The 16,759-nt window shown below is 42.4% G+C and overlaps 1 protein-coding gene across 12 annotated transcripts in view; it reads right to left on the bottom strand.

Moving 5' to 3' along the window:
- The window catches only part of PDP1 (pyruvate dehydrogenase phosphatase catalytic subunit 1), a 79,470-nt gene extending 63,432 nt beyond the window's left edge, over positions 1 to 16,038 (bottom strand). For 4 of the 12 annotated variants that reach the window (XR_008550608.1, XR_008550607.1, XM_054692111.1 and 1 more), the window contains exons 1-4: positions 15,958 to 15,990; positions 15,135 to 15,169; positions 9,972 to 11,215; positions 1,969 to 2,073 (exon numbers count right to left, since the gene is read on the bottom strand). Coding sequence is in view for 9 of the 12 variants with exons in the window: in XM_054692111.1 (XP_054548086.1) it covers positions 1,969 to 2,073; positions 9,972 to 11,215; positions 15,135 to 15,165 (1,380 nt within the window). In the remaining 3 variants the exon portion in view is untranslated. Of the gene's footprint in view, positions 1 to 1,968; positions 2,074 to 9,024; positions 11,216 to 12,802; positions 12,871 to 13,410; positions 13,561 to 15,134; positions 15,291 to 15,405; positions 15,421 to 15,957 lie in introns of those variants that run through there. The other 8 variants (XM_037504166.2, XM_037504164.1, XR_008550609.1 and 5 more) reach the window with 8 other exon arrangements.
- Between the last annotated feature and the right edge of the window lie 721 nt (positions 16,039 to 16,759).

Genomic DNA, 16,759 nt, shown 5'->3' on the forward strand with positions numbered 1-16,759 from the left:
GGTCTCAGTTCAAAGCCCTCAGTTCCAGGACGCGGGCTGTAGCCCAGTTCAGTGGCGCAGGAATGGCGCCTTTTGCACCGCTCCCGTGCCCGGGTGCCTGGTTCCTGCTCACTCAGGGAGGGACCTTCACCTCAGTGAGGACCTCCGCGCGTCTCCCCGCAAGCCTAGGTCGTCTCCCCGCAAGCCTAGGTCGCAGGCGCGGGTGCCTGGGCAGCCGCGATTCCGGTCTGCACTTGCTTTTCAAGCTCCCCGAGCGCGCCGCGTTTCCGCGCAAGCTTACCGGCAGCCCGGGCTGTGTGCGCGTCTCCCGGGGTCTTTGTTCTTCTCTAATGGCGCCTGGAGCCGTTCGCTCACCACCGCGGCGAATCCTGCAGGGTTCGCCTCAGCTCCCGTTCACGGGGTGTGGTGGCTGCAATAGTTCCTTTCCACTCACGGTCCCGCTTGCTGCGTAGTTTGTTCTTGTTGGCCGTTTTGGTTTGTTGTTTTCCTCCTCTCTGCCGGTCGGAGAGTGCCGCCTCTGTGGGTGGGGGAGGGGAGCAGGGTTCTGCGCTTCCCTCCCTTCTAGTCCTCTTTTATGGCCACTTTCTTCTTCGGGTAGTTTGCTGGAGTCACCTGTTTATCTTCCGTGTCCCAGTTCTCACTGGGACCTGCCGCTTTTCCTCCCTATTAACTTTTTTTAATGGGAGATCTTACTCGCAGCGTCTCCTCGCCGCCATGTTGCTCCGCCCCCTCTCATTTGGGTTTTGATTGGCATTTCTCTGATACTAATTATGTTGAGATTTTTTTTCATGTGCTTATTTACATGTCTTTCATATGGAGAAGTATCATATATGGATGCTGGATCTTGCACAATTATTTTTCTCCATTATCAAGATGATTATTGGAATTTTATCCTTCATTTTTTTATATGATATATCACATCAATTGATTTGTGTATGTTACATCCTTAAATAAATCCCACCTGATGAGGGTGTCTCATCCTTTCAGGATCTTTTGTGGTTCTGTATGATTTTGGTGAGTGTTTTTTCTGTTCTATGAAAAATGTCATTGGAATTTTATAGGTGTTGCATTCATCTGTAGTTCTCTTTGTGTAGTATGGACATTTTAACAATAATAATTCTTATAGTCTATGAACATGGTATATCTAAAAAGGCATTTGTCACATATTATTAAGTGGGCTAATCAAGTTACAAATCCATATTCACAATACAATCTGATTTTAAATTCATATATACATATCAAAGAATCTAGAAGGGTATTATTAAGACTATTATTGAAAGCACTTTATATACATTAGTCTATAGAATCCTTACCAAAAAATCCTATCAAGAAGGAATCATTGTTATCTCCATTTTAGGGATGAGGAATCTGAGTCACCAAGAGGTAAAATAATTTCTAGGAAGGGGTCCACTTGGGACACACTTTTCATGTAGCCATCTCATTAAGGCTGCTCACAGAATAAGTGATTTTAGAGAGTGAGAGCCACTAAGACAGCAGCTGTAACATCTAATAAGCTAATCTCAGGGGAGACATGCCATTACATCCGTGGTGTTCTACTGAATGAGGAAGTTAGGAAATGGGTACAGGTAGTTAGTTAGGATCAGTGTTTCCCAGGCCCCCAAGCCCATTTATCAAACTGAATAAGGAACAATCGTTTGGAACGAGGAGGGTGCCCCCAAGCCCCGGTGTCCCAAGTCCATCTATCAATTTGAATGAGAAACAATCAATTGGAGTCAGGGTACCCTAACTCAGTAAAAATTGAATGTTCAGAACAATAACACAATGCTAAAGCAATGGACCAAAGCTGTTTTGGGAAAGCTGGCCAGGTAACCTGGGAGACTCAGTGGGCCTCAGTAACCTTGGATACCCCATGGTCCTCAACCAATTAGCAAAAGACACAACTTTGAGACACCCAATGGCGGAACGCTGCCCCCACTCCTTGCCCACTGTATCCACATAATCACCTACTTCTTGCCTTCTCAGCAGCAACCCATTCCGGACTTCTCTCTGCTCAGTGTGCCAATAAACTTCTTGCTTTTTTTGCCTAACTTTGGCCTTGATGTTGAACTCCTTCTGCACAGAAACAAGAAGTGAGAGCCCTTTGAGGTCCAGCTTCAACACCCAGACTCCCAGGCCTGATTCACTACTGGTTGCAGAAATCAATTCTGGGATTAGATAACACAGGAGGCAGGGATCACTGGGAACTATTTTTGGCTAGTGATCACGAAGTCTACATACCTAAAACAAGGAGGAAGCAAGGCTGGAATGAACAACCTGGTGGCTAGCAATTCAATCCAGGTATAATGACCCAAGACTTTGAAGGATGACTGCTTAGGTGACCCAAGTCAAGTTGTCAAGTTGCCCCATACCTCAGAGAGTTCAGTGATCACGCACTATGGTAACCAGGAAATTGAAAGGAACGAAAATATGACTGTGTTTGAACTAAGTATATTAGGTTTACATACCAGGTGACTAAATGTGCCTACAGACACATGAATGACTAATGGCAACACGTAAGTCACACAGACATTCTCTTGCTTAACTACCAATCCTTTCTCATTTTGATTTAGTCAAGTCTTCCACCTACAAGTGGCTAGAAGCCAGATCTCAGCCCGGCATGACTCTGGCTGACCTTGTTTTGTACTTCTCCTACCCCCACCAACTCTTGCATTCCTTGATTGTCTTGGCTGTCTTTTGCCTTCTCATGTACTTCGATCTCTGAAGGCATGCTGGCTGCAGGCTGCTGCCTTAACGATGTGTGTACATATAGCCTTTTTCTGCAGTTCCTACCTTTATACCTCATCTCCTCCCTCACAGTGCATGGGTTCAGTCATAGAACTAGAGACGTCAGAGATCCTCAAATACACAGTACGGTTTGTGGTGTTTCTGTGCCTTGACACATGCTCTCCTTCCAGAAATGTGATTCCTGGGTCTTTTCAGCAAACAAATTCTTTTCTACTTTTCATCTCTCTCCTCAAAATTTCCAAAAAATTTCCCTGATTTTCCAGGGTCTGCGCTATAACTGTGGCACACCATTTTTTTTTTTTTAATTGTTGGAACTTGTTTCAATTTTGAACCATCTTAAGGGTATCTTTTTACATGTGTATGGTCCCAAACTGTGAGCACCTTGAAAGCAGACTCTACATTTTGCCCCTAGCACCTATCCTCATTGCTTAGATTATAATAAATTTCTCTGAATATTTCAACAAATGAGGTGGGGAACTGAGAAATCACGTATCTAGGTAATGCAGTGCATTGCCAATAGAGACTCCGTTGGTTCTTGCTCCTAAAGCGACAATCCTGAGTATGTCTTCAGCTGGTGTACTCTATCCATCTCTAGATAGCTCCATTCTGTATGTGCTAGACTAACTTCTGGGCTATATGAATCTTTGCTGCTGCTTCTGAGGAGCTTTGTCACTGTTTCTCAAGGGGTCACTTACCTATTGGCCATTTGACAGTTCTACGTCAGTTCTAAAGAAATCATTCTGGTTACACAGAGGGGCTGAGCAGTGTGATGTAGTGTCTAAGCATGCAGGCTTTGACATACTTGGGTTTGTTTGATGTGTGATGTAGGACAAGTTAGCTAGGCTCTCTGTGCTTGGTAAAAAAGGGGAAATAGTACTGGAGCTTCTTTTGAGGGTTGTATTGGTCAGGTCCCGGCAGACCTGATTTCAAATAAACTGTTTACAGAGGTGTGAACAAAGATAAAGGAGTCAGGCAGAGGCTAGCAACAGTAGGAAGCCAATTATGATCTGTAAGTCTGAAAGGACAAAGAGATGAATAGTGTTACTTGAGCCCACAGAAAACTGTGTCCAAGATAGGGGGGGAATAAGGGTGGACCCAAGGGCACTGTAGAGTGGAGAGACACAGCTAAGGCTGGAGATGCAGCCCAGAGCGTGAAGGAAATGAGGATGGATGGATGTATCCTAGTGTTTCTCTTGTCCCACTCTCGAATTGCCTGCTGCTGCTCTCCATTGGTTGAACAGAAACAGCAGTCAGGATGCAAATAAGCCTGGAAGGTGAAGTCTAGGATTCCACTTCCTGGTACACAGAAAAGAGCAGAGGTGATTTTAGAGAAGGGGTTGAAGGGCCTAAGAGACTAGTAAGCACAAGGATCAAAAGAGAAAATGTAGTTTTTTACAGGACCAGGCACAAGTAAATGCTTCAGGAACAGTCACTACCAGTCTGTATTGCCATGGCTGTAAGGTCAGTGAGTATTTGGCTATACCTGATGCACCTTAGTCCCTTTAAGCAAAAGCCACAGGAATCTGACTTGGTCACAAGACCTTCCTTTAGGAATGCGCCCTCTGTGGTCTGCTCAGTCTCACAGCTGTTTCTCCTAATACTGGGGCTTTATGACCCAGTCCGTTTTCACCAGGCTAAATTAGTTTAACCCGTTACCAGGGGTGGAGCAAGTAAAAGAATTTCTAAGCTAAGTACTTTTGAGAAAAGTGTCCATCTGGGCATCCCAAATCCTTTTCCATATGGGTATTTTCCTTTCCTCTCATGTGAGGAGCTCAGACAAAAGGAGGTGCTAATGGAAACCGTCTTGCATTCCAACTGCTGCCCTTAGCATAAAATACATTTCACAGGGGCTTAAAAAATGTTTTCTAAAATACTTTACTACGCCAATATTCAGCTCCCTGCAGTCTTTCCTCTGCTGTGCTTTCATCTGTCACTGTTCCAAAGCGCCAGAGGGGCTGATGCTCCCTGTCCCCGTGACTGCCTGAATGCCGGCAGTCACCACAGAGATTGCCAGAGACTTTCTCTTCCTTGCCTCTCCTCTTGGGTCTCCTGTCCCCTTTCCCATTCTGAGTTTTCAAGCAAGAAGCTGGCCTCTTAGTCAACACTGCCAGCCCATCAAACTGTTCCTGTCCGTCAAGGCAACTAACAGATTAACCACCACAGGCGACATAAAATCACTGGTTCTTTGACTCTCCTGGGCTGCCTGTTTGTGGATTAGTGCCCAGGGTATGGGGCTTCTGAAAGGCTAAATGTGATCACTAACTTCCTTGCACTGCAGTAAAATTTGTGCAGTTTGGTGGAGGAAAAGTCAGTCAGTGATTGGGTATGTCTTAGAAAAGCAGAGCAGTGTGACTCCGGGACAGGGTCTTATATGGAAAACTCTCCCCCCATCACCCTTGGGGACAGTAAGATGAACCTTTTGGAGTTAGATGTGAGATACTTCCAAATAGCAGTTAACAGTTCTTAGAAGGCCCTCAAAGGAACACATCTGCCATGCATAAGAAACCTCAAGATAGATGGGGACCATTTAGCAAAGTTCTATTGGGTGAACTAAATTGACTTTTTGGGTCCAATTGACTCACTTGACAATTGAATTTTTAGGTCTCTCCTAATGAATTTAGCAAGCCATCTTCTCTACAGGTCAATTTGTAGATGGCACTTTTAACTTTCCCTTTTAAATTAGTTTACAATAGGAAACTAGTTCAAACTTTAGAGCTCATTTTATCTTTACTACAAAATGAAACTATAGCAACATTAATTTTCTGCATCTGGATTGAGATTTTAACTTCTAACAGAAGACAGAGAAAATATATCTTTAAATTTCAATTAGGTTTTTTTTTAAAAAAAGATTGTATAAGGGAAAGTAAATGATTGTATAAGGGAAAGTAAAAGATTGTATAAGAGAAAGTAAATGCTTAACATTTTTTATTCAGTAATTGTTGACTCAAAGATAGAACTGAAATCCATGGGCTTTACCCTCAAAAAACTGAACATCTTAGATAAACAAGATAAAGTAAAAATTATCAGAACAATTTAACATCAACATGTGCATACTTTATGAACCTAAAGATTGTGTTGTCCCTTAAAATATGAGCATTGGATTATTAATAGCACACGAAATGCATAAATTTCATCATTCTTAATATATTCACTTTGGAGACTTGTAATTTGAGAGCTATTTAGAAAACAATGTTGTATGTTGTTAGGATTTAATCCAAGGTATAAATTTTGTCATGAGAACCATGCAGACAGGATTTAATAGGATTAAGCTTGGCTTCCAAAGTAAATACTTAAAGAAACAAAGGAAATGACCTTCATACTGTAACAAGTCAATTCAAACACCATTAATGTCTTCACTTATTGTCCAAGACTGAAAAATTCTATTTTTTTTTTTTTTTTTTTATGAAATAGGTCAGAGTTAGGTATGTTAATCTAAGGCTAAGGAGTGCATATCACCTAGGCCCTCTTGCTATACCCAAGGACAAAGTTAATAACCCATATTCACACATCTGCTTGATTAGCGAATAGGGAAGTTCATTCTAGGCAGTGTTAATATTGTTTAATAAAAACAGAAATACTCAAGTCAGTCAGCCATCCTATCCTGCTTAAAGAGTCAGCATTTAATCCACTTCCTTCCTCTTATCATGGCAGATGGAGTGATAAACTAAGACCATCAAAAACCAAGTTGTAGTCTGTCTTTTTCTTGTAAGATATTCATCGTTGATCTAGCGATCTTAATTATTTAACAAAATTCTCAGTGACATACTGAGAACTACTTCATAAACTCTCCAAATTTTCACCATAAAAATTTATTACTTGTTTAAACAATTCCGGCCATTAAAAAAATCCTGCCATAAATTATAGAACATAAAACTCACCTGTAATTGTATTTGCAAAGTGAAAGATACTCTACAAGTAGTATTCCTGAGAATTGCTAATCTAAGATAGTTATCTTTAAAAGACAAAAGGGAGGGGGCTAATGACAATGCCCACCAACAATGGATGAATTGTATATTCAAGGAATACTACTTGGTAATAATAGACTTAGGATACACTCAATAACAAATGAAATATCAACAAATTGAATAGTCAGACACAAAAAGGGACATATTTTACTTTCACTTTTATGACTTTCTAGAAAAAGTAACACCAATGGAGACAGATGTCAGACAAGTTATGTGGAGAAAGGAGCATGAGGGAATTTTCTGAAGCAATAGAAATGTTCTGTATCTTTATTTGAGTTGTGTTTACCAAATTTCAATCTCTACCAAAAATTCAAACTACATGTTTAAAATCTATGCATTTCACTGAATGTATATCTCAGCTTAAGAGAAAAAAAAGTGAGCTTATCTACTGGAGCCTAAAGTTAAGTATATTTTATCACTACAGAAAGAGTTTGTTGACTCTTGGCACTATTAAAAACCAACACAGGTCATTCAGAAAGCAGATATGAAGCTTTAATTCACTGTGGATGTTTCTCTTACCATTCACTATATATTATAATAAACTTTTTATGTTTTCATATAGATTCATCTTTATAAGACACAGGTTTCCTCCAAGAACTGTGTGCCATACTACTGTTCCATTAACCAGTTAATGGCATAAATATCATGATCTACTGATTAAATATAAATACAGAGGTTGATACATATTAGAAAGTTTAAACATTTTTTAAAAGCTTAAGAAAGGCTAAATACCATGAAAGTTTACATGTATTCTTTAATTCTAGATATCACATTACAGTGACAACCAATTACATACAATAAAATCACAACTGCATTCAGATAATACATTCAAATTTCTAACATCCAATTATTTTTATTCCCACAATGTCAACTCCACACTAGATTTTCACTTCCAGAGAGAATATATCAGCTTTCAAACTGTAGACAAACTTTCTTGTGTAATAATAAGAGTTACTAACTTGTTCATGATTACAGGAAACTATATACTGTACTACATAGAAATTTTATAAATATAGAATATGGAGCTTTTCAGTGGTAGTGTTGAAGAGAAATTCAAATTGTAGCCTGAAAATGGGTTTTGTTATTGTGGTTTATATATATTTCATTTAAAAATGAAGCCTCTGTCAAAACATTTATAAATAAATACATAGTATAGCCTTTCCCTTTCCAAAATACTGCCTGGAAGAAAGTTTCAAGCTGACTCAAGGAAAAAAAATTAAAACAAAAAACTAGACCTCAGAAAAAAATACTATATGATGTTCTGAGCTGCAATTTTCCTGTGTCTATTTTCAAATGAAACAGATTTTACAGCCAATTCTACAGTGCTTCTGTGTCCACAGTCCAGGGGGAGTGCTTGAATACCTAGTTCACATCCCACAGAAATCTGAAAGGATTCCTAATAACCCTCAACTAAACAAAGGAAAACTGATCATGTGTAGTATTAAAATCTATACAAATAGCAAACAGAGTCATTCTTTTAACAGTGATACTAGAATAAGTGACAAAAAGATATGCACAGCTGTACACAGGAAAAAAATACCATTTGATGCATATCAAATAAGCTTTCAAAAAGCCAATATGAATATATTTTCATTTACTTTGATACAGCATATAATTATGGAAACTGCTGCAAACAACACGATACTACTAAGTGTTCTATTAAGCATCAGGCATGCACCATAGTTACCTTTAAATTTTTCTCATACATATATATTTATATCTTAACGTTCATACTTATAAACTACAAGGTATCTAAAGCACTTCATAATTTTTAAAACAAGTATTTTAACTGACCTATGTTTAAGTGGGGAAAAACAAAAACTTCCTCCCCTGTCTGAACACCCAAAAGGTAATATTAAGCTTTATTTCCCAGTTTGATATTTAAACTTATTTTATGTATGTCATCTTAAAATTTCAAGAGTGATGAAATACTTATCACTACAAAATTAGAAGTATGAGTTTCTGGCAGCAGTCTACTCACCACACACTCAGAGCATGCGAACCCTTTGGGGATTACATAAGAGTGATGTGCTGGTGGCTATAGATGGCAATAAGTGAATATGTCAGTCTCTTTTTTTTAGTCTGGTTTTTATTTCAAACTAAATAAATAAAGCTTTTTATTAATACAGGCTAAAAAAATTCTTTTTTCCCTCTCTTTAGTATCAATATAAGAGTAAACTAAAAACCTTTATTGTCTTCAAGTGTGTGGCAAAATAGGAAATGTTTCAATTAGGCAGTCAGGAGCAGGGATGGGAATAGTTTGTTTTTCCACTTAACAACCATTCCAGTCAAATAAATACAATACATATTTAGATTGCTTGGTTCTCGGTCATTTATGGCTTAAAGTCTAGGATTTGGAAACCACTTCAGGTTAAAATAATTTTATATGAATAATGCATAGATTGTATATCTAGGAAATCATGCAATAAAGGTCCTCATGTACACTGGAATCTTGGTGATGATAGGGTGGCATGAACAGTAATATTTCTTCCCTTTTACCGAAAGAATATGCCCAGCAAGATCCTTGCTTTTGGCTCATTCAAGATCCTGTTTGCCAGGTCATCCTGATTTTCTCAAAGTGATAATAAAAGTCAATGTCACAAGACAACAGCAATAAGGAACTGACTTGCCTCAAGTGCAGGTGCTATGAGGTCCTACTCAGGCAGAATGAGACTTTCAGGATCCTGCCATTCTGCTGCAAAGTCAATACGAAATACTTGACTAGCTAGAGTAGCAAATGGGTAAATGCTTAGAATGACCCACTGGCAATGTTTATTATGTTACTATCTTTTAAAAATCAATATGCCCTTTAAATCTTTTGAGAATTGCTAGGGTAAGATCCACTCACTATTCCTGGTTTTGATATGCCCCTACAACATGAGAATTGAACTGAACTACAATGATTGTAATATCATCTCTGTACATCCGAGCAAGCTCTTCAGGAAGACTAAGCATTTTAGAGAGGCGTTCATGATCGACAGCCCCAAACTCATTGTTGCCCACAGCATGGCGAATGAGGTGGGTTGCTGCGTTCTGATCCTCGAATACTGAGGACATCTTGGCTCTCCTTTCTGTTAAGAGACCATGCATCTGTCCCAGAGTCACCTTGTAACCACCAACAGCTATTGGTTGTTGGTGATGCATGCCCGTAAGGTACTCACCCACAATCCTAACCACATCCTGCCTATGCATTGTCTCCCATAACCCATCAGTAGCCAACACCAGAAACTTATCCTGTGGCCTTAAGCGGTGGTAAGTTACCTCTGGCTCAGCTGTGAGATAAGGAGGTGTATAATAATTAGGAGGAATAAACTTGGTGTATTCATTGTCATTTAACTGGTCTGGACCAGATTCTATCACCCTCTTTTGCAGGTCAATGCTCCATTTGAATTTAACGTCTCCAAAAGCCCTAAAAGGCATCAGCAAGCCAAGAAGTCGATCCTGTTTCACCACACTCTTGGCCTCATTCTTTGGGTGTTCCAATTTCAGCCGTTCAAGTTCTCTTTCATTCTGAGCATTGTGGTCATTAGAGAGAGTAAGTGCTGACCAAGAACCATCCTCTTCCTGAACACCAAGCATGGCTCTGCTATCACCAGTATTGGCTACATGAAGGTCAACACCATCCACATGGGCCACACAAGCGGTGGCCCCAGAAAATGCCACTCGAAGCACCAGATAGTTGAGGAAAGAATTGGGATCACCGACTTGCGCCTCCAAGGAGATGTCATTATCTAGCCTCTTGAAAGCATTAATCAAAGCCTCTTTAACATCAATATCAGTTGACTCCCCAGTGTTGAGGTCTATAAGCTCTTGCCAGTAAGTCCTCAAGCTGTTGAAGTACAGCTTGGATGCCTCCTTACTGAAGTAATCGTTGGGGTGCTTGTGCCACTGGAGAATGGGCAGTAGTGCCCGGCCACTCTCCACAGCATTTTCAATCTCTAGCAAAGTTTCATGGGGCAACAAAGAGACAGCAATATAATAAAAGAGTCTTTCACTGACTGCCTGGGAACAAGCACAGCCTGCATGGCCATCAAAAACTCCCAAAAGCATCCCTCTGGTCTGCAAGCAGGTTGCCGCACTTCTCCGGTCCTCGATGGGTGCATTTGCAGGTAGTTGATTGCTGTCAAATCCAAGAACAGAACTGACATTTTTGCCATCAAATTCTGGCACTTTGAAACTGTACTCATTAGCTTTCAGGATGCTGTTGACTTGTGGAGGTGTGAGGTAAAATTTCTGTGGTGTGGAAGCATATCGCCTTCCTTGCGTGTACTGCCACCAGTTCTCCTTCGGCCTGCAGAAGGTAGCATATGCCGGATGGGGTGTATATCTCAAACGACTCTGGGGAATGTAAGGGGGTGAGCAGCAGAGATGTTTGTGGTGGCAGTAACACGCAGTGCCATAGATTCTGCTCAGTTCACAGTTACGGATCAGAGGGAAAAACAGTTGAGTTGGTGCTGGCATGGCATCAGAGAAGAGCGGCAGGCTGGAACTTCTGACTGGGATTCCTAGACAGCAAATTACATAGATACATACACAATAAGAGTTACATTTCATATTACTTAATCTATCTTTGCCTTTGTGACAAATACTCAGCAGGTTAATCTACATGCTAAATAAACTCTGTGCTGTGAGGTACTACATTTTATGCAGGTATCAGGTACTACCCCCACAGTGCATAGTCAATTACCAACCATCTATGGAGCCAGGGCTGACCTATAGTCTAGCTTTACTTTTCTTTCTTCACATTTTTCTGTACAGCACAAACTGCAGAATGTAGAACAGATTTGGCTGGGGAAAGCTGAGATGAAGATGATTATATAACATGATGCAGTGGCAGTCTACCTGGCCAATCACTCTCCCTCTATATGCCTTAAAAAGGATACTTCCCCTATTTATGAAAATCCTAGACCTGTGGTTTCTAGACTTGTGGTCAATTGTTAGCACTTGATTGTAGATGGCTATCACCAAAAAACTGTTATGATGCAGTGTTATGTATATTTTATATATACATTAAATATGTATATTCATGAATTATTGGTAAATTATATAGACACTACTGTATTAATATAATGCTCATTATAACATATACAGAAAAGTTATATAACAAAAACAAGAACTCCAATATTCCCTTTCCTGCACTCCAGTGGATGGTATTATAAACAATATTCTCTAAACACTATGTAAAGCTGGTGAGCTTAGAAATATAGGTCCAGCCACCAAGTTGCCAAATAATCCTGGAAAAGTAGTTTACCTCTTTGGACCTCCCTATCTTAAGCTGTAAGTGAACACGCTGAAGCAGATGCTATCGAAGTCCTCTTAGAGACCTTTGTGTTTATTGAAGTGAGGCTTTGAAATCAAATGCAAGTTTCATTTATTCACTGTTTAACTTTACCGTGCCTTTTACAATAAAAATGTAAGTATCCTAGTAGCTTTAAAACTTTGTTAGTAGCATAAATGGTTTCAGTTCTGGAATTTAATTTACTTGCTAACATTTTCTCTGCTTATCAATCATAAGGGAGAGTTAAAGAAATATTATTTCATGGATTTTATGGATCCCAAGTAGAATTTACAACTAAAAAATATTTTACATTTTTTTAAAGATTTATTTATTTATGCATACAAGAGCTGAGGTGCAGGCCAGAGGTGTGTGTGTGTGGGGGGGAGGATTCACCAGAGACAGAGTGGGGAGCAGAACAGGACGACTGACTGAAATCCACTGCTGAGGGGAGAAGGGGGCAAGACAGGAGAGGTCTGCCCCATGTGGGTCACCTCCTGGCCAGGGTTGGAACTAGTGCTGCAGTGGCTGCAGATAGCTTCATAGTGTGGCGTATTAACCCCTTGCGCCACCAGGGAGGCCCCCCCAAAAAAATATTTTACATTTAAAAAAGTATCTACTTGCTCTTAGAAAACAATAAAGAATAGTGAAATAGTGGTCCAACAGTACAGGGTTTGGATAGAAATGATACATTATGATCATGAATAAAAGTCATTATCACTCACTATGACAATGAAAATATTTTGCTGGGCATTTATCTAGAAAATTTAATGAACGTGTATTACTTCCAAGATAATTTATCCAAGAAAAAAAATACCTCTTTTTCCTCAGTAAGATATATTTCCCATGAATTATCAGTTATTGTTTCAAAGTATTCAATTTGCCCTATAAGGAAACAGCATTGAGAAATACTTTAAATAACAAATGTAGTAAACAAAAAGGAGTTAAGGAAATAAAACCACTTGAGTCTTAATATAAGCTATTCCTTCCAAAAGGATGAACCCATTAAGAAAAAAATTTACAAATAGTGAGAGTTAGCTATATTTTCACATACTCCCTTTTGAAGAGAAATTTGGAAAGTGATAGTGGGATGTGAGAAATTTGGAAAGTGATAGAAGAGAAAACCTAATACCAAATACCTGCTTCTTGTTTGCTTCTGTCACAAAGCACTGCGTAAGCCAATTATAAAGAACCCCTTTTACAAATGACAAGAAGCACCAATATTTTAAATACATTATTTAAGAAGGGACTTGATTACAAAATTGAAGACAAGATTAAACAATAGAAGGCAGTGATTTGAATTGTGGAAATGAGATCAATAACTGAATTAGTATTCTGAAATGCAGTAATGAAAAATAAAAATTCTAGAATAACAGGAATGTATAAAGACTAGCCACTTAAATAACAGCACTGCAAACTGAATACCTGAAAGTCATCCAAAGGTTAAGTGTACATGACTGAGCCAGGAGATGTGCTCAAATGTTGGGTCACATGGTGTTGGCTTCCAGACAAATCACATCTCTCGTTAGTTTTGCATGTAACAAGCACATTACTCATTTCATGCTTATCAAGATTCTATTAAAAATATAAACAAATGTCAATTTTTATAAAAAGAATTTTTCCCTGTTATTTGTACTTACTTTTAAACTTAAGTCTCTTACAGGGGAAAAAAATGTGCTTCTGTATGGAACATAGATTGAATCAAAGTACTACTCTGTGTGTGTGTGTGTGTGTGTGTGTGTGTGTGTGTGGAGGGGCTGGTTTGGTTATATGATATCTAATCAAGGAATAAACAGTCTAGGGAATGTCCATTTTCCTTCCAGTCCTTTTGTTTGACTATCTTTCTGCTTTTGTCGTGGACTGAAAAACCAATGAAAATTTGTGGCAAAAGAACTGATGGTTCATGCAGCAGACATTTGAAAATCAAATTCAAACAGGAAACATACTAAAATATTCATTATATTCTACACTTTTCTTTCAAGGAAAATTCTTGAGATTAAAAACAAAAAAGAATGAATTTTGCCAACAGTATCTTTTAGTTATTTAGGAGCTTAACAACCGGACTGAGAACTTATCCCAATACCACAACTCCCAACGTGTCAAAAGACACATTCTAAAGAAGGTGAAATTTATGAAAACCTGCTCTGTGATTAACAGGTGTTCTATCATCACAAACAAATACCCATAATAAATTACGTTCATGGGGTCAGACACCCTTAGAAGTCAAAGTACTTTTCAAACACTTTCATTCAAATGCTTTGAATGCTCACTACAAGTGAATGCTCAGCATTCAAAAACTCTTGAGACTCTTTCTGAATATTCTGTGATTCAACAACAAAACCCCATGTAATCAAAACTTCTGCTAATAAACTAGCTAAATGAATGACATGAAAAGCTCTTAATTAGACAGTAAGGACAGCAACAAGGTACAGTTATTGGAAAACTGGAGTAGTGTCAAATTTTCAAGTTATTTCTGGCCACAATATCACTGAAAGTTCCTATCCTATGATTCAGACCAATATGTTATATGCAGCATCTTACTCCTAGGCAGATTTGGCCGATTTTGCCAATGACTAATAAGGAAAGATGTCCTGCAACACGAAATAGGAAAGAGAACCATTCATTCTTAGGGATGGGCTTGGCAGAGCCTGTGCCAAGAAATGATTCCACTTCATCAATAAACCCACAAACAAATTAATTAGAAAATACCGTTACTGCACTGATTAAAGAGCTCTTGCGATTTGCAATGTTTTGGGTGAAAACGAAAAAAAAAAAAATGCTACACTGGTCATTAAAAATGTCAACCTCAGTTTATGTAATCCGGTTGCATTAAACACGCTGCATACAGACTCTTTGCAATTTTTCAGCATTTTCTGGAAATGCCCAGCCATTTCACAGCTCCCGTTATCTCTATATGAAGGAAGAAACAAAGCCCCAAGCCAGCACTTGTTTGATTAGTTTCCTTTGTCCCTATCTGAAAATTGCACTCGCTAAGGCATCAAAGCTATCCCAGTCCAGGATGCCTTTCTCCCCTTTTCCTAGCTACCTCATCCCCTATTTCCACGCAGACCCACTAAAGACATCCACACACAAAAATCAGTCACCATCATTCCCGGGTACCCAACGCAGGTAGTTAAGTGAATACCTACCAATCCGTCTGGGCCCGGGACACACACACATTCTCCTGTCATCACAACACGGAGCCGACAACATCCACAACCCGCGCGGGCAGCAGCAGCGGCAGCAGCACCGGCCCATCGAAAGCAAGGCGGAGATGCTCATTAGAGGAGGCGGAGGCGGGGAGGCGGGAGCGGAGGAGGGGCGAGGGCTCGCTCCAGCAGGGTGAATGGAGCTGGGAGGAGGGAAGCGGACGGAGAGAGAGAAAGGGGTGGGGAGAAGAAGGAAACCAAACAAACCCACCCCGCGGGAGAGACCGAGGCAGAGCCTCCGTCCGCGGAGACGCGAGCTGAGACGCCCCCGGCCCCGGCCCCGGCCTCCAGCCCGGGCGCGCAGCCCACAGGCGCGCGGCATCCTCCGCCAGCCGTGCGCCCCGCCCGGCCCCACGCGGCGCGGCTTCAGTTCAGAAAGCCGGGGGGCGGGCGCGCACCGGCTGCCTGTGGGGGGACCCCGGACCCCAGGGCAGAGAAGGCAGAGGGCGGAGACGCCGCGCCGCACCCCCCGCGGGTCCTCCCCGCGCCCCGGTGCTGACAGCCAGCGCCCCGGGTCCGCCCCCCAAGCCGAGCCCGCCGCCCGCCGAGAGCGGCCGCCCGCCGGCCCACAGCCCCCGCGCCCCCGCGCGCACCTGGCGCTCCCGGGCGCGTCCCTCGCCCGCCGCCGGCCCGCCCACCGCCCTCTGCCCTCCGCCCGCCCGCGGCCGCCGTTCCTCGCGCGCCGGGCCCCCCTCACAACTTCGGGCGGGTGGAGACGGATTCCCGACTGGGCGGTTAGGGGCCGGGAGAGGGGAATACAAACCGGGCAGGGCAGGGAAGGAGCCGCTGCGTCCCGACGAGGCGGCGGCGGCACCGCCCGGCGCTCCCTCCTCGCAGCCCGGCGCTACTCCCCGGAGCGCGGCCCCCGGCTCGGGCCGGCCCACTCGGCTTCCCTATCCCGCCCCGCCGCCACCCAGCCCCGCCCGCAGATTCGGGGTGGAGAGCTCCGCGCCTCCCGATTGGCTGCACAAAGGCCAGTGGGCGGGGAGAAAGAAAGCGGTCCTTGGGGGCGGGGGCGGAAGAGCGGCGTGCTCGCCGCCAATTTTGTGACGTCATAGAGGTCAGACAATCCCTTCCATTCGGTGCGCGTCGCTCATTGGCCCCTCCGTCCTACCTCACGTGACCGCGCCTAGTAGCGCGTGGAAGGTGGGGTTCCGCGGCGCTGGGGAGCCGCGGCGGGCGGGGCTGGCGGTTATTGACTGGGTTGGCGGCCGGCAGGGGCGGCAGGAAGCGCCTGGACCCGCCCCAGCATCCCCACACGGTTGGGGCCTCGGGCACCAGCTGCTCCCGGCTGGGTGGGCCTCCGCGAGTCCCTGGCGTTTCGGCGGGTGCTGGCCTTGGCGCGGCCCGTCCGGGTGGCGGATTCTCCCCTCCACGCGCCTCTGGGGGGCCCGGGCTGCTTCGCGGCTCCGAGCCCAACGGAAAACTAAAATCGCCCGCGTTTGGCGCCACCCTGGAATAGAAGGCAGAGCCACCCGAGAGTGTCTGTGGCCTCATTCATTTGATACTTTACAAGCTATGAACATTGACTTGGGGAATGTTTTCTGTTGTTTCCTGGACACCTC

The sequence above is a fragment of the Talpa occidentalis genome, unplaced genomic scaffold, assembly GCF_014898055.3.
Source record: "Talpa occidentalis isolate TD23 unplaced genomic scaffold, MPIMG_talOcc4v2.1, whole genome shotgun sequence".
NCBI classification, from domain to species: domain Eukaryota; kingdom Metazoa; phylum Chordata; class Mammalia; order Eulipotyphla; family Talpidae; genus Talpa; species Talpa occidentalis.